We start from the raw sequence: 27,535 nt of genomic DNA, 5'->3' as shown, positions 1-27,535 counted from the left end.
CGGACCTTTGGCCGCCGTCAGCTGGGATCTGTGCGTCGGAGCTCCAGGTGACAAGAGGTGTGGCCGGAGAGGAGAAACTCAGCCAGGAAGAGGCGGAGAAACGAGCCGAAAACACACAGGTAGACCGCTCGAGTGTTGTAGCAGCTGACAGAGAAATGTGAGGAAAACTTAAAACACAACAGTGGAGCTACCAAACGGCGAAGTTAGAGGGTTTTTTTTTTTTGTTTGTTTGTTGACGTTTCAGAGCCGAGTTGTGATGTGCGGGGCGTCGCCGACATGGATGTACATTAACCTGAGATTACAGGGGGCACTCTGCGTTTCCACACGGCTGAGTCGCTTTCATTAACGGTGGGTGTCTGGGCTTTTATTTTAATTTGGGGCATGAAAATGAATAGGCCAGCAAGTTTTAATGATACTAATAACACGATGCTGAATTCTTACCAGGAACAAGCAAGTAGCTGTGTGTTTGTCGAGAATATTCCTTTGGCTAAGTTTTGTTTTTGTTGTGTTTTTTATGCTAAACAAAATGCCCGTTTAGCTTTGTTTTTGGGGAAAATGTGCTTATTTTTTCGTCTAGGCGTTTTCCTGTCACCCTGACTTCATTTCCCAATAGAAACAAATAAGCTTCCACACACTCCCATCCTATTGGACACACTCCAGAGACAGTTGTGCACAGGACTAAGGTCACACTTACTTTTTTTTTTTTTTTTTTGAGAGGCACACCCTCTGTTGATACGTGCAGAGCAGTTTGACACTGTGGTTGCCAGTCGTGCACCTTTTGCAGGGGTGTTGAAGCTCTTGAGGTTTTGTCAAAAGTCTTTTCCTCTTGTCAGATCAAGAGTTTGAGTTGATCTCAGGTTTGATCTTGGACTCACCCAGAGGAAGCACACATCACACACAATGTGTAAATAATGAAGGCACTCAAACACAAGAGCTGCTGGCCCTGGGTAAACAGAAGGATGTTTGAAGGCGACTTGGCTAATAATAGTTTGCATGATAAAAGAGCTGCAGGCTTCACCAGAGGCTCTTTAGCAAGATTAAGTGAATATTTGTGGACTTGGTCACACGTGCCATTCGGCTGAGAGGATTCGGTAGCTGGGTTGGGTTAAAGATTCATCACTGAGCACACAGTTCTCAGAGCTGGCATGAAAAAAGCTTTGTTTACCAGCTCACTGCAGATTTTTGGGGGGCTTTTTTGGGAGGGGATTTGAATTGCAGAGAGTTTGTCTGGTGTGAAATCCAGTTGTGTAGGTGTGGGCGAGGGTGTTCCTGGGAATTAATTAAGGGACAAGGCAGCTCATGCTCAGGCTGGCTCCTTCTTGCACTTGCCCGGTTACAGTGCTGGTGTGTCTGAGAGCGTTTTATAACACTTAAACATAATCACTCTGCTCTATGGCATGGCTTTGTGGAGGAGCTGTTACAGTTTCCCAGGGGTAGTTCACACAGGAATGCTGAAGGTTTTTCTCTGTGTCACACTCGCTTTGCTCAGTCTGCTGAAACGCACTCAGAGGTTGATTTATGGCCACAATGCCCCCGAGGGACACATAAACCTGAAAAACTACACATATTTTAATTTTTAACTAAACCAGAGGTAATGCAAGTTTTTATCGCCCTTGCACTATTGGCCTGGGACGGCTCAAACAGAGGACTGTGCCTTAAAGTGTTATTGTAAATCTAATTATTAACACTAAAAGCAAATTTGGAAACAGATTGAGCTTGAAAGTGATACTGCAACTCATACCGCAGCTCATTCAGAGTCATACTACCCTTTCATTGAGTAATGTCCAACCAAAGTATGTCATCTTGTGGCTTTTGTAAAGACAGTTACGTAAAAACTATGTGCAAGCGATCCTGTCGGACAGGTATCCCCAAACTAAAACACTGAAAAGTTAACATTTTCATGTCTGGGTTTGTGTCGTGGAGCTGCAAGATCATCGTCTGTAAAGTTCAAGCAGAGTCACGTCTCTTTCAGCGAAATCGACACTGGACCCTCTGGCTTCAGAACAACAACACTTTTGTCTCTGTCTGCTCTGTCCCCTCATCCATCTGTTCCCCTCTTCCTCTTCCCATTTATCACTTCATCCCATATCCAGTCTCGACAGTGTAGATAACAACTGGGTCATTAATTTGAGTAGACACCCTCTTTTTTTTATCCTAAAATAAGAAACACCACAGTTTTCCCATCCTGTGTCTATTTTTGTGTGCACCATTCTGTCAAGGACAAAATATTGTCTTTGTAAAACGCACGGTACAATAAAACCTCAATCAATTAATTCCTTGTTTGAGATTCCTCCTCTTTGCTGGATACCAACAAACAGACTGTTAAATGCTGGCACACCACCGAATGTTAAACAATCCTGTCAAAGGCTTTTTGTTAGATCTCTATAGGAACCTAACGAGGCCCCAGGCGGGAGCACAGCGACTGTAAAACAAGCTCTTTAATGAGCTGAGGAAGCCTCACCAAGGACGCCGTCTCCTAATTGCATCTTTGGTGTTCATTTTTGTCTCTTGACTGGCTGAACAGCCAAATTAGAAAATGTTTGAGCGTGTTTCGTATAGGGCCTGGCAGTATTTCAGTATTATACTGATACTGAGCTGTGAGACTAGGCATCATCTGGGATTTTGGATTTAATATGGTGATATGGTTTAAGTGTTTGTATTTTCTCATAGTTATAAAGGCTGCAGTTCTCTGAATATGCTCCTCGTCTCAACCTGCTCAGTCATCATATCCATATTACTTTATCATATTCCATACTGACTGTTAATCAAAAATCAACAGTGTGTAAATATTTGATTAAAGCACCAACAGTCATCCTATCATTTCAGTACCAGTACTGAGATATTCAGTCAAAAATACCATGATATTTGATTTTGTCCATATTGCCCAGCCTTGGTTTCATACAGGGAATGCATGAAGAATGCAAGGCATAATGGTTAAAGGTTTCATACTGAAGGAGAAAATACTTAGGCACACTTACAAAATTAGTTTTGGAGCAAAACGACGAGTGAAGGCATCAAGAAAAATAAAACTGAAGAAAATCCTGACTAGACTGAAACATCTGCAATAAAGTCGTAGCTGTAAGTCAAGCCAGGCTGTGGGAAAGGTTTTAATATTTTTAAAAAAAATCACTCAAACTGTCGGTGCACTGTGTCATGACCTTTGCCCTCTGTTCCTCAAGGCAGGGGAGCGCCTGGCAGGCCGGGTCATGCTGATGGACCAGGACACTCAGTGGCTGTACCAGCTCCTGGCTGAGGTCCAGCTGGAGAAGTTTTACCTGCGCGTCCGGGACGGCCTCAACATCACCCGCATCGAACACTTCGCCTACGTGAAGGAGGCCGACCTCGAGCAGATTGGAATCAGCAAACCTGGTCAGTCTGATGCGCTGCTGCTTTTTATTCAGGCGGTTGTTTCCTTTTGCCACGGAGGGTTTTCTGAGGGCGCAGGATACAAGTCTTGGTCCACCAGAAAGAAGCGCAGGGTTTGAATCATGTCTCGTATATAAGCATTGTCTTGTTCTGGTCACACTGGTACGTTCATTTGTTTTTCAAATGCTGGTATTCACTTCATGGGCTCATTCTGTGAGTCTTTTTGTTTGTCTTTGATTTCAGGCTGATAGCTGCTGTATTTACAGGTTTGACTCACAGAGCTGCATTAGTTACAGGAGCTCTTCACAGGAAGCCAGCATTAGTTGTCTTTTGTGCTCATTCATCATGCAAATATACCAGAACTCCTAATAGTTTGGCATAATGTCACTATAGTTAGAAATTAGTGATGGTTGTAAGAAGTAATACAGGATAATATAGCAACAGTGTATCAATACTGTGCTGTGAGACTAGATATCATGAGGGATTTTAACTATGATATGACATAAGGGCTGTTTTTTCATGGTTGAAAAGGCTGTATCACAGTAAAGGGAGGTCATTTTATCCACTAATGATTGTTTAACATAAATACCTCTTGTGTCAATATTTTGCAAAAGCACCAGTAGTTATTCTTACAGTATTTTCACAACATGGATATGGAGTTATTCACTATTATATTGTGATAGATATTGTGATATTTGATTTCCGTCCATAGCGACCAGCCCTGTTCAGAAGTGTGTTGGAGATTCTTTAATACAAGAGAGAGCAGGTCTAGTAGTCCCTCTAAAGGCTTTAGTAATATTACAATATGGAAAGAGCATTACACCAACATTGTTGAAGTTGCTTGGTGCAGACTGATTCAATTAAACAAACAAAAAAAATCTTCACTAGTTTTACCTTCTGGTTTTAGTCTGAATGGCTGAAGCTTTTGCTGAACAGAAAACAAAATCCCTATTAGGTCATAAGTTGGTCATAATTGGTTAAGTAAACGTCTCAACAGTATCTCACACACACCACCGTTACAATGCACAAACCTGTTTCTCTTGGTCATGTTTCCGAAGCGTGACTCAGCGGTTTCACCACAGGTAAACTAAATGTAACAAGGACAGTGTCGCCTGTTGTTTTGGTTTGCTTCTGTCTAGAAACTCTTACAAAACATGTGAACGTAGAATAAGCACAGAATGGAATATGCATGAATATGGAATAAAAGTGGTTACATGATTTTAGTGATAAACATAATCAAATATTTGATTGTCAAACATGAATACATAATGTCTATGGTTTGTTTACAGTTTGTGTGAGATGAGCAACCTTTCCAAAAATAGCAACATGTACTGAGTTCAACGAGTACAACAAACTCACAGCATGTGATTATTTTCAATGATTAATAGTTGATTTATGAAAATATATATATGAAAAATAGTAAAAGTCCATCACAGAAATAAGAAGATGGAGTTTAATACAGCTTACTTAAGTGATGAAAATTAAAAAATGACGTAGCTAAAAGGCATGAAGAGGGACATTCTATGCAGCAAATATGTTTTTCAAATCAAAACAACATGGCACACCTTCAGGTTTACATCCTCGTGTTATGGCGTTATGTAATGAAGTAAAGACAAGAGCCAAAAAATTTTTGAGGAGTGATTATCGTGCTGTGAAGTTGTTAGTTTAGAACCAAATCTGCTGAACCTGATTTGCTGTGTCATGTTGAGTGTATTTTCCTGCCTCTGTCCCACAGCACAGAGAAGATTATGGGACGCTCTGAAACGCCACAAGACGTCGATGCGGCCGCGGACATGGATGAACAAGGTATTCAGCTGAGTCATGCCAGTCATGTGCTGCTTCATGTAGTCTGGCAGGTCAGTCAGAGATAACTTCTTCAATATTTTATTTTTTTATCTGCAGGTGTTTAGCGGTCGGGGTCCGGATGGAGGTGAGCAGTGGAGCGGAGGGGGTCCCGGCCAGGAGAGCAGCAGCCGGACCCTCCCCTGTCTGATCCAGGACAGCGAGCTGACGCTGGCGGAGAAGCTGGGATCCGGATCCTTCGGGGTGGTGAGGAGGGGCGAGTGGCAGACGCCCACCGGCCGAGTGGTGAGGGACTTCAGCACACACTTTTTTCAAGATTTTTTTTAAAGGACACATTGACAGTAGCTGCTGAGAGAAGGGACAGCTTTTCTCACCATTTATTCAAACAATCAGATGTTATTTATACAATTCATTATGTACATTAATATGCAACGGAAGACAATAGCTTTACATTAGTGATGAAGAAAAAAAAATATAGAAAAAAGTACAGATAAAAAATGAAATAGTATAAAAGGAGAGATTCAGTGTAAAACCTAGTTGAATATAGTGAAATGCAAATGAAATAAAATGACTTAACAAACGTAGGTTTACAGATAAAGCCGTGACAACAAACTGTTCCTCGGTAAAAGCAAAGCCAAGCATGTGTGTCAAGGCAGAATTTAAAGGCTTAATTCACTTTCATCACTCAGATGCTCCTATCCTGGCTAACAGCAGAGTCTAAAGACGCTTTCTAGTGTCTGGAAAGACTCTTGTCAGCTTCTCACACAGTTAATGATGGACTGATTTGTCCATTGTGTCCAACACTGGTTGGATTTCACCAGCTTGAAACGAGTGAATCACAATCACGACCACGATCTAGCTGATTACAAAGCAGGTTGAGGGGCGGTGTGTATTCATTTGACTGTCAGGCCGGGGGTATTGCAAATTCAAACATGAGAACCAGTCAGAAACAGCGATCAGAGTTTGAGTGAATACTACTCCAGTTTCTCCAGCTGGTCCTGAGATTCAAACTGGCAACCTTCTGGTCACAAGGCTGTTTCTCTCATCTCAAGGCCTTAGAAATCTTGTTTGTCGAATTTAAATTAGAACAGTTTACAAAATCTGAGCAATAAATCATGCAATAAATGGTCTTTTTTTTTTTTCTTCACCTCTGCCTCTTTGCTCCCCTCAGCTGCCTGTAGCAGTGAAGTCACTGAGGAGCAGTGTGTCCAGGCAGACAGACACGCTGACAGACTTCCTCCAAGAAGTGACCACCATGCAGTCCTTGGACCATCCCAACATCATCCGGCTGTACGGAGTGGTGCTCACACAGCCCCTCAAGATGGTGAGATGTTTCACGCAGCGTTTACTGAGGCGATAAACAGAGGATAACATCTCTTTTCCTCCTCGCTAAATTATTTCTGTGCTCTGCCATCCCCTCTCCCAGGTAACAGAGCTGGCCGCCTTGGGCTCCCTGTATGACACCCTGCACTCACGACAGTATGAATACCCACTGCTGCGTCTCTGGCTCTTTGCGACCCAGATCGCCGCAGGTATGGAGTACCTGGAGAGCCGGAGGTTCATCCACAGGGACCTGGCTGCCCGGAACGTCCTGCTAGCATCGAAGGAGCTGGTGAAGATTGGGGACTTTGGCCTGATGAGGGGCCTGACCCAGGAGACGGACCACTATGTGATGTCGGCACACAGGCGGATCCCGTTTGCATGGTGAGGAATTATTTGGGAAGTGGATATGAGAGTGGTTAAGATTGGTAAGAAGAAGCTCAGTTCATTTTCAGGTATGAGACTGTTATGTTATGTTTACAGTAGAGCAGAGCTGATCCAGTGCTGAGTGCTGAGTGGTTGATCTTGTCGGTGCAGGTCTTGTCATCGCCTGGATCTGTGTGACAATCATGAATTTTAAAGGAGAAATCCACACACACTGGGGAAAAACTGGCTTATTGTAGTTTAACTTGCATTTATGAGTTCACCTTTTTGGTTTGGTGGTGTATTTTTGTTTTCCTGCAGATTTTCTTGTAAAATTGACAGTGACGTCACATCAAGATTCTTTGTAGATACTATTTTGCCACAGCATTCAGCATCATCCTCTGCAGAAGATGACACTGATTTCCTGATTGATAGTAGCGTCACTAGACTAGAAGGAATGGTTTTGTTTTGAAGAGACAGCTGACTTCATTTTTCACTGGAAAAACTGCCACAATTGAAGTCAAAGCTACAATACGCAGCTTGTCACCTTGAGGCAGGAAGTTTAGCCCCGCCCCGTCCCCCTCAGCTGAGGGAGTTCACGCCACAAACTTGTCAGTCATCTTGATCATCTGTTTTCCCTGAAACAGCCTGCAGCTGATATTTGTCTGCACTCACCATCTGCCTCCTCAGTGCCTGTCGTCGCTTTACAGTCCATAATGAAAAGATGAACAGTGTTGATGTTCAGCGCGTCTGTGAGCAGGTCCCGTCTGTCTGCTGCACGTTTAACTTCACTACATGGCGTAATCCACTTGTTCCCAGAAAAAAATCCTGAAACAAGTGAAACTGCTCTGAAAACAGTGCAAATATGTTGAAAATGTAAATATGTTGAAAAAAGGCAGAATGAGGCAGATCAGCCCACAAGGATCAAGACAATGACACTAATATAATTATTTCATTTATAGAGCACCTTTTAAGCAATAAGCACAAAGTCCATAACAAGGTGAGAAATTTCAAAACAATAGCAACTTTAAAGCGCAATTGTAAGAGCTAAATGTACGCATAGGCCACACACAATTGAAATACATGAGACAAGAGGCAAAAAATGAAACTTGATTCAAGAAACGACCTGGAAACAAGCGGGATTATTTCATCCCACTGGCAGATTTTTTTTCACTCGTTTAGTTTTTGTTGCTCTTAAAGAGTATGCAATGTAATTTTTTTCATATATTCTTTGTATTGAACTACGTTATTTAATTTTGTTACTTGTTGGGTTCATTTTTTAAAGATGTATATTTGTCTCCTCTAGTGTTGATAGGTATGTTTTGTGTAGTATTGTTCCTGTGCAAGATAGAGTACATCTATATATCTGTCTAAGAAAAAACAATATTAATACTGAATATGAGACTGAATTACTTGATAAAATGGAAATATTTTGCTGTCCACAAACAGTAATAATAATGTCTAACATATACTCTATAAATTCTCTATTTTCTCTCTTCCTCGCTCCTCCGCCTCGTCCTCCAGGTGTGCTCCAGAGAGTTTGCGTGTCGGCTCTTTCTCCCACTGCTCAGACGTGTGGATGTTCGGTGTCACCCTGTGGGAGATGTTCACCTACTGCGAGGAGCCCTGGTTCGGCCTGAACGGCAGACAGGTGAGAGTTTGTCAACTGTACCAGAACACTGACGCTGTGTTTTGAATGTGTTTCGAGCTGTGTCTCTCCCTGAGGTTTCATAACACGCTCTATGACTTGGAGTCTTCGTATCTGTATCATTAATTCTCCATCTTGGCTGGGTTTTTTTGTAATCCAGATTTTGTGGCGTGTGGAGCGGGAAGGTGAGCGCCTGGAGAGACCGCCAGATTGCCCGCAGGAACTTTACAGCGTGATGAGGAAGTGCTGGGCCTGCAACCCGGCCGACCGACCCACCTTCTCCCAGCTCGCCACGCTGGTGGCCGAGGTCAGTGACACATGTCTAGCTGAAATGTATTGTGTGTTTTAGGGACTTTAATATTCATCACTTTATTTTTGAGCGCTGGCCCTTTTCAGTATTTATGTTGGATTTACTACTGGCTTCAAGCATCGTTTTTTGTCTTTATCTTGGTTGAGGTTTGGGTTCTTATCTGTCTATAAAAGAACAAACAACAGCTCTTATCTTTTGATTTGTTGGGAGCTTTTTTTTTTTTTTCAGGCATTACTGTACAAATTCCCTCGAGAGAAACAGGGCAACTGGTGGAGTCTAGAAAAGGGATTTGTAAAATTGTAAAACAGAGCAGTCCTCTAATCTGGCTGTGTCGGGTTCAGAGCTGTCGTAACACAGACACAAACACACACACACACACACACACACACACACACACACACACACACACACACACACACACACACACATTTATTCATGAGTTCAGGCGGGCGCTGGAAACTCTTAGGCTTGAAAAGTGCTTGGATTTTGAATAAAGTGCTTGAAACTATTAAACTTGAAGCTATCTGTCTATTTATATTTGATTTGAATTGATTTGATTAGCTGCTTCTTCAGGAACTGAATGGCTTGGTGAAACAGGAACATTTAATGATTATTTAATGATTATAGATTTAAAATTCCAGCTGTACCGAACATGTGCATGTCTGTTCTTCTGTTTTCTTTGCTTTTCGTATTCTGACTAATCACTCCTCGTTGCCTCCCTGCAGGCTAAACCGATGGAGGTGCAGGCAATACGGGACTTTGCTGAACCCAGGAAACTCGCACTTGTGCCCAACGACCTTGTGACCGTCATAGACCATGGGTGAGAGAGAGAGGGAGAAAAAACAACAGCAGGACACAATGGTTCTTTGTTAAGATCAGACGTTGGGTTTAAAATCAGCCCACTCTCAGAAGTGCATTCCAGCCACGATTTGACTGAGTCCAGCCCTCGTCTTTACTGCGTTCATTTGACTGAATTGAACAGCTGTGACATTTTGCAGAGTTTGTACAGAGAAGACCTATGGTAAATAATCTGTTTATAGTCCTAGATTAACAGGAATCAACACAAAAAGTCATGCATTGATATGTTTCATTGAAATTCAACTCATCAGGTATATTAAGTATTTATTTTGAGTCTTCAAGTGACATTTTGACATTTAATGCCAGTAAAATAAACCAAGCGTTGACCACACTGTCTGTTTGACGCTGATTTTAAGTTATGGTTTTAGTTAGTTTGTTGTTAGTCATAATGCATGTGGCACAGTGGTAGGGAAGGTGCCCCATTCTTCACTTAAGTAAAAGTAGCAATCCAATATTGGGATAATACTCCATTAAAAGTGAAAGTCCTGCATTCAAAATGAGACAGACGTGTAAGAATAGAAGTATTAGCAGATTGAAAAATAAAAGTAGTCATTGTGAAGAATGGCTCCTTTCAGTGTTTAAATTATTGATGCATTAACATGTAAGATGATTTTAATGTTGTGGCTCTAACTGCTGCATATCCGGTTGGCTTGTTTACCCTCTTCAACAGTGCATCACATTTCATGTTCCTAGTAGCTTGCATGTTGATTTCATGTTTTGCACGTTACTTTGCAGAATACGCTGCATGCAGTGTATTCTGCAAAGTAACAAGTAATTAGCTTTTTATATGCCTTGCCCATATGGCCGGTCCACATAACAGTCAGTGTGATAGAGTCTATATAATGATGTTGCATGTAAATTAGTGTTTTTAGTGTGTGGTGATGTCTCTGTGTGTATGGACCGCAGGAGATGGAAAATAGCTAACAGTTAAATCTGACAGACGTCATCTTTCCTCATTTTGAGATTAATACTTTCTGTGCATGATCCTTGTTAAGCTTCAGTAAAAAAACAAAGAGTATAGCCTAGGCAAATAAGCATATAAACATGTAGACATAAACGCCATCAAGATCAAAATCAAAATGTGGTGTAACAATTGAATATGTTCTGCAATGAGAGATGTAAAATGGTAATGTTAAAGGCATTAAGAGAATCTGATAAGACTGTTTACAGCCCCTGTGCCTCCATGTGGTAAAACCTGTGTGGTGTCTGTTTGATGTGTGTGTTGTGTCTGTCTGTTCAGTCTGGAGCTGTGTGAGTGGAAGGGCCAGAACCAGAGGACGCTGGCGGTCGGCTGGTTCCCTGCCAGCCTGGTCGCACCGTGCCTCCCTGCTGCCAGCGCTGCCGGCCCCGGCCCCGCCCCTGCGCCTGGCCCCGCCCCCGGCCCCGCCCCTGCCCTCGGCCCTGGTCCTGGCCACGGCCACATCTCAGCTCCCGTGAAAGGCAGCCTGAAGCACACCGGGCATGGAGACATCAAACCTGAGCGCAGCTGGGGGACACCTGAGAGGCTGGACGAGTCAGTGACATGTTTTCATTTTTTTAAACTCCTCTTCATCATCTGTCGATACTCTGTGACGGTCAGCGCTGTGCTTTGAGAAGAAGTGTTTTAATTTGCTGTTTTATTTTTGGTGTACGTTTTTTCCCTAAACCTACCTCGTCCTCTTATGCTTCAGCTTGTGATTTCCTACATTTCCCAGAATGACTTTCAGTAATCTCAGGAGAAGGGGTGTTAATATTTTGCACGTAGCTCTTGGGTTTGTGTGTAGGCGGAGAGGGCAATAGCATAGTGTGAGCAAGAGGACTGACTTTTTTTCTGTCGAGGAAAAAAAGCCATGCTCCTTACTCAGAAGCGCAAGCATGTCTTGTGGCTGCATTGCATTCTTGTCTGTTGAGGTTATTGTCAATTGAGACTTCAGTGTCTGCCTCTTTAATAGATTTCTTTCTTCATACTCGTTAGCATCAGTGCAAACTAGTAGAAAGAGGCCATTCCTCTTTGACTGTTTTATCTCGACATGACACCACGTTGTCCACATCTGGCCAACAAACGCACCAAACAACAAAATGAACCCAGAGATGCAACGCATGTTGATGTGTTTAACAGCATTAAAGCGTTAGAGGCTGGATTTTTCCTTTTGAAGCCGTGTTTCTTTTGCAAGCTGTGTACCCTCATTGAGTTATTGTTTTATTACTGCAAAAGTTTCTTAAAATAGTACACATAGTTGGAGATAAATTCCACACTGCCTATATTACATCCACTCACACCTTTAGTCCCTTCACTGTAATTTATCCCATTAATATCCCATACATTTTGTGGCCCAAAGCTGTTTAACTAATCTGTTTACTGTTGTGGTTTCCACAGCAGTGGCAGCTGGAGGACCGGCCTGGCCAACAGGGAGAAGGAGGGGTCCAATCTCCAGAGAATGGCAGGTAGGGAATGATTAGAAAGCCTGTTGCAGAATATGACATAGAAATGCAGTTGTGGGATAAGATGTAATGAGCTTCTAGCATTTAGAAAAAATGATGCAAACTGGTTTTCCTGCTATTTTACATATTTAGTATACCAACCATGAATAGACCTGCCAGACCGATAAATCGATAAATGGATGCAGAGGGGACAAAACAAGCCTGTACCTTAGCACTTATGGTAGGTTTTGGTTTCTCCCTCTCAGGTATGTCTCGCAGTCTGGAGTCAGTTTTGAGTGGGCCGCAGGGCAGGCCTCACACAGGCGGGGGGGTCAAACTAGACCACCAGGGGAGGCCTGTGCCCTCCATCATGATGGCCCACAGCGTGGTGATGCAGCAGGACCACCGCAGATTCAGCGAAGCCAGTATCGTCCCACCTCCGCGGCCTCCACCCCCCAACTTCAAGCGCCTCAGGCCTCAGATGAGAGAGCGGAGGCCCACGGTGCACCCTGTCCCAGGCAACCCGTGGCCGCCGCAGATGCTCCCCCAGTGCCAGCCACAACCTCAGCCCCTACCTCCACAGGTCATGGGGGGCAGCAACCTGGTTAAAATGAGTCCCATGACGCGCTCCACCCCACTGCTGGATGACAATTCAGAAAGCAAAGACAGGGATCGAGAGAGGGAGAGGGTCCGAGAGAGAGACAAGGAACGCTACTCACCTCAAGTGCAGCACTCAAGAGACGCCGTCATCGCACAGGTACGACACGGCTCTCTGTTATTGTTATTTCTCGGTGTATTTTGTATTCATCTTTGATCTCTGGAGTGAAAATCCAAGTTTCCCTGTTCTACTCTTGGTCAGGTTATGGAGGCGGTGCATGGAGTGACCACAGAGGAAGTACACAGCGCGCTTCGCCGCAATGACTGGAACCCAACGCGAGCTGAACAACAACTCAAGGTCAGATCATGAAGACAAACAACATCTCCTCCACCCATGACTTCTGTGGCTGGAGATCATTTGTGTCATGTACAACATCTTCCTTTACTGTGAAGTTCAAGCTGCACTGGGTGATTTTGCATATCGGCACCCCAAAAATGGCAGTGATGGGAAATTGTTCTTTAATTTTATGGTTTAGGTCGGGGATGTTTTCATTTTCTATAAACTGAAACTGTAACAGGTGATCTAACTAAACTTGAACCTGAACTTAAATCAAGATCAGATCCTAAATCAATGTGACATCAGTCATTTTGACAAACTCAGCTGCTCTGTTACAACTTAATACCAAAGGACCCCACACGGATTATAGAAAGATCTGACCTTGCTGAGTTCACCTTCTCAGGACAGTTTTTATAGTGGATGGAGAAGATTTCCCATCACCCACCACATGTGACACTAGGATTTCATTTGGGCCAGTAGGATGAACCCACCGTGTTTGGGTTTCTTTTACATGTCATGCTGTTGATGTTGCTTAGTCTATTTTGTACATTCATGTTACCTTCGTTTTCTTTTTTCTTTTGCAGTGAGCCGTTTTTATTGATCTCTTGGTTGTTTCTTTATAGTTCATTTTGTCTTTCATCTTTCACCTGGCATTGACTTGTGTCTCTGTGTCGTGTCTCCCCTCAGCTGGAGCAGCTGTACTCGCTGAGCCTCTGCTCCAGAGACGACTGTGTGAGGATCCTCTCCAAGTACCAGTGGAACCTGCAGCTCGCCAGCCGCTACGTGATCCGGATGACCCGGGAAGAGCGACTGGCTCCGGGCGAGAGGGAGCGACCTCAGATCAGCACAGAGAGACGAATTTGAAATGTTTTTTTGTTCTTACTCTTATCGTCTGCTTCTGGCGAGGGACAGTTGACCTGATCACCTGAACACCTGATCACCATCGTTGAGTTTGGTGATGGTAGTTTTTGGAATGGGACAGGATCTCTCATTTGCTTTTCCCAGCCAGTCCAGGGCTCAAACCAGTGATCGTCCTGTCACAAGCCGACTTCTCAAACTGTCCAGGCATCGGACATCACCACAGAGGATATAAAAATGGAACAATGAAGATGGATGAGTGTAACTAAAAAATGAAAAGACAGGAATTTACGAGGACTCGCTTTTTCTCACCACTGTTTTATACTTTTAACGAGTTTGTACCCACCACATTATCTATTTGTTTTTTTGTTTTTTACAAATAGTTTTCTATCTTTATGAATTTGTATATACTATATTAGTAATGATTGCCATGTTGAATAAATAAATGATGAATAAATTGTTGATCAGGTGATATTTGAGGCCGGTCACACACTCCTCGGCTCACCACATGACCACACTGCTCATGTGGTTTTTCTGATGGATACTTTTTTAGTTCCCCTCTCTAATTTTTTTTTTTTTTTTTTTAATTATGGAAATACACAGGCATGTTCTGCTCTAATTGCCAAGTTAAATTTTTGACTAGGATAACCCTTAATATTAAAATTGTAGGTTTGAGGCTCGCAATGGGCTGCTTTCATTTTTAGTGCATCTACAGGCTCACTGTGTTAACAAGGCAACACTGGATGGTTTTATTCTTTTGTATTAAACCATAGAAACATTTTGTCAGTCCACAGTAATACACAATTTTCATACTTTCATTGTGTACCTTAAATACTTATTTGCACTTATTTGCTGTTTTTCTGATAACAAATCAACCAAGTACTCAGACCTAGAATACCTTCAGATGGATCTAATTTTTAATTTTTCTTTTACATGGAATGGGTTTAACAAGGTCTTAAAATCTTAAATTCGACTTGATATAAATTGCAGACAACCTAGACATAGAAATGTGATTTAATATACTAGATTAAATATTTACATTGCTCAGTAACAGGTAGGTCAAGTTAGTCAAGCTCCTCCTGGTTGGTAAACGACTATATTCTGTGACGGCAGTAAAACGTGACATTATGGGAGCACAACATAGTGAGGATGAGGATGGACATGCACAGACATGTCCTCTCACCAACTTGCACAGTTGTATTTCCCACTTGCTCCCAGGTGGGGGCGCAGTAAGTTATTCATTGTGTGTCCAGGGAGGGGAGTTTTTTGTTCCAGTGCACTAAATGCAGCCTGCATTTCTTCCATGTGCTGCAGGTTTTGGCTCTGCTCTTGGTCCCTGCAGCCTGTTTCCTCCTCTGCAGACAGATAAGACCAACTGGAGGGCAGCGACAAGCCTGGAATCGCTCTCCAGGAAACATAAATAGTGACAGTATTTGACGCTGGTACCCACCTATATGCGTGCGGTGAATGTTAAAGAGCGAGGGAAAGGGACAGTGACCTTGAGTGGAACCGGGCTCAGTGTTTGGCAAGTGGCAGGTCCCAGAATGAGAGAGTGGAGTTCCCCACAAAGCAAGGATCATTTTTTCCAATTCAAACCAGATGTTTCTTATTTAGACCAATTTTAGAAAGCCTGCCCCCCCTTTCTCTTCCAGCTTTCCTAATCACTCACTCACTGAGGAACACAAACAATACAATCTTATTTGATTACTTTTATTATATATATGTGTGTGTGTGTAAAAAAAAAAAATGATATTCAAAATTGTAATAGTCACGAAAATGGTACAAAACAAGTTGAATAAGAACATTCAAGAATAATAAAAACTGGATGCAATTAAAACATTCACAAACAGTGAGTGCTGTGAATGAACATCTAATGCAAGACTAATCCCATTAGATACACATCCTTTGGCTACTTCCTGTTTTCTTACTAGTGGTCACATCGCACACAGGCTGAGTATTGTGATACCACAGATAGGCACGCATTAGTGAAAAACAGGCAGTAAGCTGCATATTTAGGAGCTTTTAGAAAGTGAGTGAGTGCGGATGGAGAGTTGTGGTCTGAAACTGGAAGTACTAGTGGGAAACTGAGCTTCAAAGGAGGCACACCCACATAATGGGAAGTTGCACACGGACAACGCAGTTAAAAACAGGGCGAAAGAAAGAGCAACAGAGAACATTTGCAGTTTGACATGCCCTCCTTGTCATCGACCGCGATGCACAGCACGCACTTGCCAGCTAAGAATCTCTCAGAGCAAAAATGACACTATTACAATAAAGTGTTTACCTAACCTGCACTGGCGGTGTTTTACAGCCATAATGATGTCACATTAATGCTTAGTAACTTCGACTTCCACGTTTTCAGTCCTATTTCTCTTTTACTGCCCCCCTCCTCTCGCTCCTCCCATTTTAACCTTCACCCTCATTCTCTCCCTGTCTCATCGTGTCATCACACTGGACCCAGATCAACACCGAACTGCCTGGAGGAACGAGGGGCGAGGAAACCGTTGGGATGCTGCATCAGGAAATAGGCCACAAGAAGCAACACCACACACAAGACACACTACACAAACACACACACAGAGAACGCTGCAAAAGGTAGCTAGATCACATAAACTCTATTATGCATAGTAGCTTTGACAGACATACAGGCAGCAAGAGGAAGAGCAAGAGCACTTTGGTTAGCACTGTTGAAGTGTCAACTCCATTTACTGTTCACAACTCAAACCAACAGACTCTAAATTAATTCCCTCTTGCGACACGGCCAGCACTTCCCCATTAAACAACCATCATCGGTGCTGTGGCTAAGTGCTCAGCTTTTGCCAAGTGATAATTTATAAGAAGACAAGACCACTAATGCAGCTTCTACAACCACAACAATATTGCACGTATGAATCCTGTAATCTATTGTGATTTCTTCACAAAGCACGATGTTACCGGAGTGTAATGCTGATACACGAGAAGTGGAAAAAATGAAATATCAGTGCTCAACAAACTGGCGTAGTGCACTTTCTAAAGCAACTTCTGCACACTTCTTCGGAGATGTGAGCTGGTATTTATCTTCTTAGGCACAGAAAGAGACACTGATGTCGAGGTTGGCTGTCTTTGGTGTTTGGCGGTGTTGGGTTATGTCTGAGGTGGAGGTGCTACTCCGATGATACATGGCGAAACTTGCAAACAGATTGAAATCACTTGAACTCTAAATGCAGGTAAATACCCTCCATATTGAGGGTAAAAAAAAACAACAGGACATACAGGCAACACGTCAGTCCTTGAATTTGGATGGAAGAAGAATTTAAAAAATATTCCACAGAGAACAGCTGCTATCAAAAAAAGAACTCATATTTGGTTTTGTCTGTGTGGCGAAGGATTCTGGGAATGGCATGACGGTGGCTTCGTCCTCCAGGTTTTGCATTCCGGAAGAAGCTGTGTCATCTGGAAAGAGGAAGGATCTCAAACAGGCAACGGAAAAACAAAGAGTGCATTAGCAGAGATTTCAGTAAGGCAGGATGTGGAGAAAAGTCCTCTGCTCTCATGCTCCTGTCACTTTTCTTGGGTTATGAAAACACGGTGCTGCGCTGGTTCATCTCCCCGACCTTCTCGAAGAACATGAAGTCCTGCGAGGAGACGACAAAGAAGGAAAAGATCAACATGGTGAATTTCCTTGCAGATTCTACAGTTCAATGACAAAACACATACAACAGACTCAGGCAGCAGGATCCAAAAATTAAAATTACATTATTCAAAAGGTTTATAATAGTGCCCAACTGATGTATATCCTTTGGCCAATATCATTGGCTGATATTGGCCTGTCATATATAGAGGTTTGCTAAATATCGCTCCAAAGTTAAGCTAAAATTTGGCAAGGGGAAAATGGCATAGTCAGTTTCAAAGGGGTTCCTTGACCTCTGACCTCAAGATGTCTGAATGACATCTTGACAATCACTTTGGTGCAAACCCCATGCAGGTTTTTGCGTGCAGTACAAATATGTTACTCAATTTTGCCTATGGTGAAATGGTGTATTTCTACACACTGGGGCCTAAACAGTTTGCATAAATTGACTGGAAAGCTGTTTCATTGCAGTAAGACCATTTTTTAAAAACTTGTTCATTTAGCTATTTATTTATTCTTTAATTTTTCAGTATTCATATTCATTTCATTTTAAGTGGCTGACAATGTATAATAATGTTCAATATTCTTTAATATAGTCATTTGTTTAAGAAAACAGCCTTGACAGTCATATCAGTGTAAGATCAGTGCACAATCCACAGGCTCTATGTCATTCCAGCTCAAAAATTCACTATATTGGCTGCCATAGTGGTAATCAGGTTGGGGTTAGGGTGATAATCCATATTGGTCTCAAAAATCCCGTATCAATCGGGCACTGGTTTGTAAGAATGACGTATGAACTTACGATGAGGAAGCAGGCTCCCATGAGCACGGCCTTCATCTTGACGTCCATGTCCAGCGGGAACTGGATGCCAAAGTTGTCCGTGTCTGTGAAGACCTCCTTCAGGAGGCCGCTCCACTGCTTGCTGATGCGACCGATGGGTTTGCCGCCACTCTTCCCCTTCAGCTGCAGACAAATCATAACAACAGAAACCTTAAGACTTGCTGACCGTTTGTTTTATAGATACAGGGACTCTTGTTCTTCTCTTGTTATCTAAACAGATGAAAAAAGAACAGTGTGTGTGTGACACGACTTCCTGTCTGGACTGTCCCTGTTCACTTGTGGAGCACAAAGCCCAAAAACAACAACCAAGGTGACTGAACCAATTACCATCTATTGAAGATCAGAGGTTCTCATAAGTGAGAAACCACAAAAAGTTTTAGGGGCGGCTAAGGGGGTGAACAAGATATTTCTGAAGGATTTCTAACTTTCTAAACTGATTTTATTTTATTAGTTATTAACAGGAAACGATGCTGGAGAATAGCTAAAAGATTTGTCATTTGGTTAAAGAGGAGCTTCAGAAATAGGTCTGGGGATTTTTTAACAAGTTTTTTATACTTTTCCAGAGTAAAACAAACTCGGCCCTTTTCATGCATTTCTGTGCAATGTAGTGTTGTGTCGAACATTAATAGTAGGATAGCGTACGCCACATTCACATCCTCATTGGATTTATGGGATGGTTTGGAGGTTACCACTTCCAGGTTTGCAAATTTAGATCATAAAAAAATTATTTGCATTCATATGTTTGACCAGCTTTGACTGGCAAGCCAGCTTGGGGACTACATATATCAAACAAGATTTTTTTTTTTTTTGATACTCTTACCCCCCCCCCTTCTCATTTACAGAGAACAGTGTGCTTTTGGATCCCAACAGGGCCAATTCATGTTACATCCAGATTCAGTCGACTTGGCTGCATGAGTCGGGTTGGGTGTTGGTGTGCACATCCTGCTGGGAAACTGGAATATACAATATCAACTCATCAGCCAACTTGCTGAGTGTCTATGGGATCAAATGACAGCTACATGGTGAACAAGACATCAGGGAACTGAGCTATTATGAAGGGAGGGAGGGATGAGGGGCTTTATCTAGGCTTTTTTCTGGGGGAAGGCCCACAGTGTCAGACACTGAAAACCTCTGGCCTAGATTAATGTCCACTGCATGAACTGACTGACTTGTAAAGGGGCAACAGTATCTCCACAAGCCTCACTGTACTACTCAGCAAAGGAAAGCTGTAATCCTGATTTTGCTTTTGCTGTGGTTTGAATGAGGCATGAAGGATGGATTTGTCACTCAATTTGCATCGCTGAACCACAGTTTTCACAGGCCGGCGCGACAATACCTCAAAATTGACGTCTCCGCAGCAGTTGCAGGCAAAGCAGGGCCCCTCCAGCTTCATCACCGTCTCTTTGTTGGCTCCCTGGATGGAGAAGACCGGCACACACGGGTGCCAGTCCTGTTTGACATAGCCTATGGTGGTGCCGGGCGGCGCTTGGACCTCCATCTTTGGGGGTGACAAACACAGGTGCATGCACAAGTTAACAAGGCGCGACACAAAAATAGAAGATCATTCCAGCTCGTTAAAATCTGCCTCTTTCCCCTGACACTGCGGCTATAAATAAAACATCACGGGGTTACGCAGCGTGTCAGCAGGGATGAGTGATAAGTGAGCCAAAGAGTGCCTGATTGTGGCATGGCATAACAAAGGTAATATGTTTCACATGGTTCCCGTCCGGCCAGTCAACACAGCGATGCTCTCTGTGAGAACGTAAAGAAGGTAGGGGCTTGGGCTCGGGCCCATGGGAACGCACTGTAGCCAGGCTGCCAACAGTGTGACTGAACACAGACAGACAGAGAGAGAGAGAGAGAGAGAGAGGTCTCAGAGGTGGAGGGATGGCACAGGATCAGGGGAGTCTAGGAGATCATTTGGACGGACAAAGAGCCATTCTCAGTCTTAACAACAGCCTGCTGCACAAAGCCAGAGCTAAAGGCACTTGGAAATTAGTCACCATGACTCCATGGGTTTTCATTCTAACACAATGCAGATGATTTCACCGAACACTTCCTCTTCTTTCTCTCTCCTTTCCCCTCCTCTCCAAAAACCTTCACAGATTTGCATGGCTCATGGTTGAGCCGTCATCACTGGTGTGAGGTATGGTGCCCTTTAAAGGGTTGGGATCACAGAAAACAGGCTTGTCTTTGTTTTTTTAATGGGTGCCGCATTATGGGAATGCTATTTCAATTACATTATAAGATGGTGTTGATATTCCTTGGTATTTCATCAAGTCTCAACGAGCCTAATCCATCCTCAGGTGGCACACTTAATTTGGACCGATGTCTTTTTTGAGGCCAGTATGATATCCAAAATCTTTCCAACTATAACACCTGATCCCAAAATATTCTTTTTTGCAAGAATCAGGACACAAATGCAGCCGCGAAACAGTTTCAGATTTTCACTCAGAGCTGTCTTAAGAAAATGGACTTTTTTCTGAACAAAAGACTTTCTTTTCTTTTACTAATTTGACAGTTGAAAGACAAAAAGGTTTTCATAACAAATGCAATAACTCTTCCATTAGAGACAAAACAGCATTGCAGTAGAAATACTTTTCGGACCAATATTGATAATGATATTTAAAAATTATAGCAATAATTTGCCTGGTGCTGTGTGACGAACTCTGTAGCTTTGTCTCAAAAAGCACTCTAAAAATAACGTTTACCATGTCATTATTTTTAACATGATACGATTAATTGTCTAAGGAACAGGTTGATAAAACTGAATTGTGCCCACACTGCAATAAATAGCTTGATCTCCAGAGTCCAAACTGATATAGTTAAATATTAACGACAGTGACAATAACCCAGTTATCATTGAACACCAGCATTAGGACCCTTAGGTCAAACATTAATGTCCAGATAACGAGGACTGTTTACCCATGAGTACTTGAGGTGAATTCTCAGGGCGGGTTTGGCATTGAATACGCTACAGATTTGTTGCATTAGCTATTCATGTTGCATTGCAAAATCAAAATGAGGTGACTCAGGATTGCTTTTGACACACATGACTCTCCCACACCTTACGCACTGTCACTTGACTCCCTCTTTTACTCAATCAATCACTCTAACACCCACTCACCCACACACACACACACCTCTTGCAGGCAGCAGGGACACCAGCAGGAGACGCAGCGGAAGGGCCGTATGAGGCGGATGACCTCTCTGTCCATGTTGTCCTTGATCTTCATGTCGAAGCTGCGCAGGGAGCCGCAGCAGTTCCTGGTGCAGCAGTCGTTCTTCTCCTTGGCCTTGTAGATCTTCTGGCCCAGGCTGTTTTTGATTTCGTACTGGTTGTTGGTCTCAAACCCAATGAACGCTGAGTGGAAAGAGGTGGGCGAGGGGAAGGGAGAAGAATGAGGGGAAGCAAGTAAGGGAAACATTGAAGGGGAAAAAGGGTGAAAACGGTGGGGAAAGAGAAGAGGGAAGTGGATGTGGAAGAGAAGAGGTCACTTTCTCATTATGATTTATTAATGAGGCTGTTGGAGCTAGCCAAGAGCAGCAAACACAAATTCCCCTCTGGCAATTTGTTGTTTACAAAGTAGTCTGAGGAAATGAAGACGGATGGAGTAGAGGGTTTTACCTTCTAGAAGCTCGACTTTCTGGTGGATCAGAATCTGGTCAATCTAAAACACAAGAGAAAGGAAAGTGAGAGACAAAAACAGAGTAACCATATCATACCTATAACACAAGTTATTAACAAGTCATTTTTCTTAAAACAATCTGCCAACAGAGAGAGTTTCACTTTTTACAATGCAAATCAACTTCCTTCAAGAATTTGTCACTGTGCTAGTGACAGTAGTGGAGAGAGGTGATTTGTTGGGGTGGGCTTTCATCCTACTACAAAACTGAGCAGACTTCAATCTTTGTTACCTGTGTTAGATACTCAAGCCCAGGTGGAACCCCAACAGGAACCGCTGCTGGAGCTGCGGCTGGAGCCGGGGCGATCCCACCCGGAGCCCCTCCGTACTCGTGCCCTGGCACGGGCCCCTGGCCTGGAGCCGGGCCCTGGCCCACCGGCCCTGGCTGGTACATGACGGGCTGTCCCGGAGAAGGCTGGGGCTGGTAGCCCACACTGAAGCCAGGTGGTGGAGCAGCTTGACTGGGGTCTCCGTACCCGCCCTGGGGAGCTGGGTATGGTGTCATGGAGTAGCCGCCACCCTGGGGCATGGGGTAGGGTGCCTGGTTGGGCGAGCCTGGGTAAACTGGGAAAAAAAGACCGGGATTTCACCTCAAACATCATCCATGCAATGCAGCACCTCAACATCTTTACACTTGAGAGGATGACTTTTACTTGGCTTTCTATGAATAATTAACAGACTGCTCATCATAATGAATATATACTGACCACAATCAACTTTATCTTGGACTCAAAAGGAGGTCCATTGTTTCATACAGTGTGATGTATGGTTTCACCATCTAATCTCATATCTTGATTGAATGACTAGGTCTTTTACATGCTGAGTCTCATTTTTGCATACTAGATAGCAGCACCATTATGCAGGAACAAGTGGAAACACCCTGGGGCCAGTGATGCACCACATGTTATAGTTAACGGAAGTTGGCTTTACTTGTGAGTGTAAAAATATGCACATAGGCCACCAGTCATGTGTGGCGTTTGGTTTCTCATTTTTTCTCAGCAGTGGTATAAGGTGTGTGAGAATGCACCAACTAACTGAATATTTAGCAGCAGCCTAAATATTTTTCCTGTTTGAAGCCATGGTCAAAGGTCTTTTGAGCAAGTTATATGTGCACAGACACAACGGTCTGCAATTTGGTGAGGGCTAACAACAGGGACATCAGCAAAACTGTTACAAACAAAAACTTTAAAACATTAGCTTAAAAAAAATAGGTCACAATGCAAACACACTGTAATTCGCTGGGCTACCAGACAATGTGTTGGAGTTGAATGTTAAAGGGGATCCAGGTCAATTAGAGAATGCTGAATCTCTCAGTCATTCAGAAAGAGTTTGAAGAGGCCAGTGGTATTATGAGGACCACAGAGAATAAACTCCAGTGTTTCTGTAACACCACCGTGCACAAGGACCTTGTCACATTGCTAATTTCACTAATCGGAGTACCCTGACTGTCATGTGCTCTTAACCGGACATCTAAAGGATGATGCCAAAACAAAAATCTGCTTTCAGGTGGAGCCATTTGGGCGATGCTGTGGCCAAAAGTCTGAATGAGATCCATAATAATGACCCATCTTCTCTCTTCGCCAGAGCTACACCGACCAAGCCCACCCATGTCAATCAACTCAACCAAGAAGACGCATTGAGTTTTTAACCTCTACACTCTGTAAGTCCCATTGGTGGATTTATTGCTTTGTTAAAACCTACAGAACAGCAAACATGCCCTGCTGAATGACAGAGAAATGTGTATGAAACGACGCACAAGACATCGATCTATAATCAGGACTTCTCTTTCACCTGTCATTGTGAACACACACTATAACAACACACCATATATAATTTCCATGACACAATCCGGCCAGGAAGACATCAGTCTTAGTGGCTTACACGTATTTGCTTATGGCACCGCTGGCAACTTGTCTCAGAGCTGACCAAACAGGTTTTTGTGAGCCGGGTAAAATAGCGCAACAATGGCCCCTATCATCCCTGCTAACCTGTTTTGGAGGTCATTTGACTGCTTGGTAATGTCAGTCGAGCCTCACCAGGGTTTCTTAGTTGAGGCTGTAAGCATTCTCACTGTTTTACAGCAAAAAAAGAGTGTCATGAAGACTTTCCTCAATTCCTGAATCACGTTTCTGATATGAATGCCAAAATGCATCACATGCCTGAAGCGAAAAAGAGGTTGTCCCTTCAACTCTGGGATATGCTGTTCCTCCCTCTTTCCGCATTCCTTCTCTCACGGGCAGGAAACAAAAAAATTAACCAATGTTTCCCTTCTGTGAACGCTGCAGAACATCAGGGATGGTAAAATTAGGGATGTTTTCACTTCAGTTTCCATACAAACATTTGGGGAATTCCTCTCATATTTTGCCACTTCGGGGAGGATAAGGTTCCCTTTGACGGCTTGGAGACTCCGGGGGTGTGACGAGGTATTCACTCCCCGTGTACCAACGCTCACGGGAGGGTGTGCCAGGGAAAATATTGTGGAGAGTTTTGAGATGAAATCCATTTCATTAAGTCTTCAGGATGTGACGTGGCAAAAAGTAATCAGTGGAAGTGCTTGAGAAAGGAGCGCGAGATAAATTAGGCTTGTGAAGGATAAGCACACAGCAGTCAGGCCGACATATTGAACAACTTAGTAAAATCACTCTGAGTCCATGTTTCAAGATAAGTACATAAACATTGAGGCACACCATTTCAACATGATCATCTGACATAATTTAGAACAGTTTAACTGGGGCTACTATTGCCAAGACCTGATTTTTTTTTATAGCATCCCATAATAGTTAACAACACTGTGGTGGAAAGGTCATGTTATCAGAAAACATTTAAGTTAAAAAAAAACTTTATTGGACAGCGACTTTGCTCTTTAAAGCCCATCTATAATTGCAGCATAGCACAGATGATTGTCCAATTTGTAAGTTATTATTATCTAAGCTTTTGATCCCAGGACTGACACGATGTGATAACTGCATCCCCCAGTGTCAGCCAGCCACGCATTTTGACTTAAAACGAGTTACGAAAGCTCCTGAAAAGCTTCTTTCCAATGCAGAATCAACAGGTCAACAACACTGATCTGGATCAGGGACAAAGGTAGTGGTATATTCCCCTCCCTAGATGCAGCATAAAGCCACTTACCAGGAGCAGACATGGTGAATGTTTAGCTGAGACTTGTCTGGACGCAGAATGAAAGGAGGTCACGCTTCCTTATCCACTCCCAGGGTCTCTATGGGAATCAGGAGGAATGAGAGGAGGAGGAGGGAGGGGGTATAAAAACAAGAACATGATGAGGGGAGGGGAGGGGCGTTGCAGAGAGAGAGAGCAAAGAGACGAAAAGACGATTTGAAGAGTGCAAAAGGCATTACACATTACCCAGATCATGCAGTCATGCCACTAAGCTGTGCCTCAACTCAGGCTTATGTATGTTTACGACACACACAAGGAAAGTCCACAAGTCCAGCGTGCCCTCACACTGGGAAAACACGGCAAATTAGTCACACAATGGAAACTTTAACGGAGAGCAAAATGTTCTTTTGTTCCCGCTGCTTCGTGCTGGAGGAGCTGGGTGGGATGCATGGAAAGTGAAGTGGGTGTGGTGTGTCTCAGCAGTGAGGCAGAGGTCAGCCTTTTTTTTTTCCACAGGACCCCACTGAAAAGTCCTGTCTTGTCTAGCCTGAATTGGTATGCAGTGGGTTTATTCTTCAACAAACTGGTGTTGAAATGACTCAACCTGCCTGTATTTCCAGTATAGGACAGGGTGAACTTTAAGGGGTTAAATCCAGAGCCTTAATAGGATCACTGCCATTTCATTTTAACCTCTTCAGCCCTGACACTGCCATGGGTGGGTTTGTCAGTGCAAGTGCAACCGGAGCAGCCACGCTCTGTCCAAACCCACATAACTTCATTTTAAAGTCTATCCCAGTTCCCAAAAATACCAAATATGTCCCGCTGAATTACAGGGAAATGTGCATAAAATGACCCCCAACTCATTTGAATATTTCCTATTTGATGTCATGCTGCAGCCATAAAACAATGGCCTCTCAGGTTGAAATACTTCACTCAACATCAGTGTGATGTGGCTTCAGAGAGGCGTTGCAGCCTGCAGATACAGAATATGTGCATAACACTGCAGTACAAGCTGTAAAACAGTGTCTTTTCTAACTCTGAAGGTAAATTTAAGGGAGAATCAGAGCTGAAGGAGTTAAAGTGCCCCCTCCTCCTGCTTCGTCTTCCTCTCTAACACACACATACACACACACACACACACACACACACACACACACAGTTGTGGTTTGCAAAACAACCTGCTTGATTAGTCAACACACAAAAAAACGAGAAACAATCCTACCTCTCGTCTTGACGAACGCTCCCTTACTTCAGTTAACAAAAAACAATAATAATTGTTATAATTATTGATAAAGTAGCCGTAAACGGTGTGAAAACCTCAGCTGTGGTGCCGAGGAGGCGCCTTCTGACGCAGCAGACCTGCCTGCCCACTATCACTCCTCCCTGCTGACACTTTTTATTTTTTCCTCAGAAAAATGCTCTCCACCCCTCCGGTTCACATGACGGCTGACGAAGCTTCCGTATAAACTAACATGCTGCAGAAAAAACGCCAAATTTAGTCAAGAGCTCACCAGCAGCGAGCAGAAACGGTCCACCATAGATCTGATGCATGTTTACTAAATTGCAAATATGCTCTTTTTTCATTTTTCAGCGCAATGTGCGGCAGAGGAAGACTCGACAGCCCGCACATGTTTACGTATTTTGCGCAGATAAGCTGGTGGCAGGTTGTTGCTCTGCTGCGATATGATTCACATTTATCTTTTTGTCACATGTCAGCCGCTCACGGTCATGTGAGTCGTGCGTTTTTTTGAGCGACAGCGCCCGACGAGCTGCATGAGAGGCAATTATTTCGTTATTTAGCCTTTATAGTTTATGGTTTTTGTCGGTGAATGCAGCGGGAGGGTTTGTAATCGGAGGTAGACACGGTGTTCAACCAGCAGAGGGCGCCACCGGTTCAACAATGACTAGGACCAATCCAGTATAAACTCACTCTAAAGCAAAGATACTAAAAAAGTAAACCAAAATAAAATCTTAAAAAAAAAAAAAAAAAAACGACTTCTAATAATGTTAATCTAAGCTATGCTCAACCTTAACATCAGCAACTTTAATAATCTGAGACAAATTCAATACTAGTTAACAACAAATTCTAGGTGAAATCTACCATATAACTAAAGCTAAATTAAGTTAAACCAGTTTAACTTACTTTGTATCAAGTGGCCTGTGCGAACTGCAGTAACTGTACAAAAACAAATGATGTGACAACCCAACCGGATCCATTCAGTTCAAAACAAAACAAATGCTATCAAATTCAAACCAAAACAAGACCAAAACAGAACAGTTAAACTAAACTGAATTGGAATGGGGGAAAAAAGCAAAACAATCTAAATGGGGGAAAAAAATCAAATGAAAATAATAAATAAAAAGCTAAAAAGTATAAGTAAAATATCTATATGCTACACCACAGTAAAAGCTAACATT

General features: G+C 43.1%; 2 protein-coding genes across 3 annotated transcripts; one reads left to right on the top strand and one right to left on the bottom strand.

The window, feature by feature from the left end:
* Position 1: 1 nt before the first annotated feature.
* Positions 2 to 14,332, top strand: tnk1 (tyrosine kinase, non-receptor, 1). Of its 2 annotated transcripts, XM_030075610.1 has the most exons (15): positions 73 to 119; positions 245 to 348; positions 3,180 to 3,369; positions 5,102 to 5,172; positions 5,269 to 5,454; positions 6,341 to 6,493; positions 6,596 to 6,873; positions 8,377 to 8,503; positions 8,661 to 8,807; positions 9,536 to 9,630; positions 10,909 to 11,181; positions 12,025 to 12,092; positions 12,335 to 12,825; positions 12,928 to 13,023; positions 13,690 to 14,332. In XM_030075610.1, the coding sequence occupies exons 3-15, from the start codon at positions 3,207 to 3,209 to the stop codon at positions 13,864 to 13,866; spliced, it is 2,325 nt and encodes a 774-aa protein (XP_029931470.1). In that variant the 5' UTR covers positions 73 to 119; positions 245 to 348; positions 3,180 to 3,206; the 3' UTR covers positions 13,867 to 14,332. The 2 variants fall into 2 exon arrangements, with proteins under 2 accessions (XP_029931471.1, XP_029931470.1); XM_030075611.1 differs by lacking the exon at positions 245 to 348 and having other exon boundaries at positions 2 to 119.
* Positions 14,333 to 16,655: 2,323 nt separating this feature from the next.
* LOC115376141 (phospholipid scramblase 2-like) lies at positions 16,656 to 26,752 on the bottom strand. The gene is made up of 8 exons (XM_030075612.1): positions 26,340 to 26,752; positions 25,130 to 25,217; positions 22,230 to 22,561; positions 21,940 to 21,982; positions 21,455 to 21,675; positions 19,648 to 19,809; positions 18,273 to 18,434; positions 16,656 to 17,474 (listed from the first exon to the last, which is right to left on the bottom strand). Exons 2-8 carry the CDS (start codon positions 25,140 to 25,142, stop codon positions 17,415 to 17,417), a joined length of 993 nt encoding a protein of 330 aa, XP_029931472.1. The 5' UTR covers positions 25,143 to 25,217; positions 26,340 to 26,752; the 3' UTR covers positions 16,656 to 17,414.
* Positions 26,753 to 27,535: the final 783 nt, after the last annotated feature.

The sequence above is a fragment of the Myripristis murdjan genome, chromosome 18 (assembly GCF_902150065.1).
Source record: "Myripristis murdjan chromosome 18, fMyrMur1.1, whole genome shotgun sequence".
Classification (NCBI taxonomy): domain Eukaryota; kingdom Metazoa; phylum Chordata; class Actinopteri; order Holocentriformes; family Holocentridae; genus Myripristis; species Myripristis murdjan.
This window is presented reverse-complemented; position numbering and strand designations above follow the sequence as displayed.

Coding starts and splice junctions, on each gene's coding strand:
- tnk1 (XM_030075611.1), top strand. CDS start 3,207: ATGCTGATGGACCAGGACACTCAGTGGCTGTACCAGCTCCTGGCTGAG. Junction 8,504..8,660: donor TCGGCCTGAACGGCAGACAG/GTGAGAGTTTGT, acceptor TTTGTAATCCAG/ATTTTGTGGCGTGTGGAGCG. Junction 9,631..10,908: donor GTGACCGTCATAGACCATGG/GTGAGAGAGAGA, acceptor CTGTCTGTTCAG/TCTGGAGCTGTGTGAGTGGA.
- LOC115376141 (XM_030075612.1), bottom strand. Junction 19,810..21,454: donor GTCCCTGCTGCCTGCAAGAG/GTGTGTGTGTGT, acceptor TCACCCCCAAAG/ATGGAGGTCCAAGCGCCGCC. Junction 18,435..19,647: donor GCGGAGACGTCAATTTTGAG/GTATTGTCGCGC, acceptor ATTTGTCTGCAG/CTGAAGGGGAAGAGTGGCGG.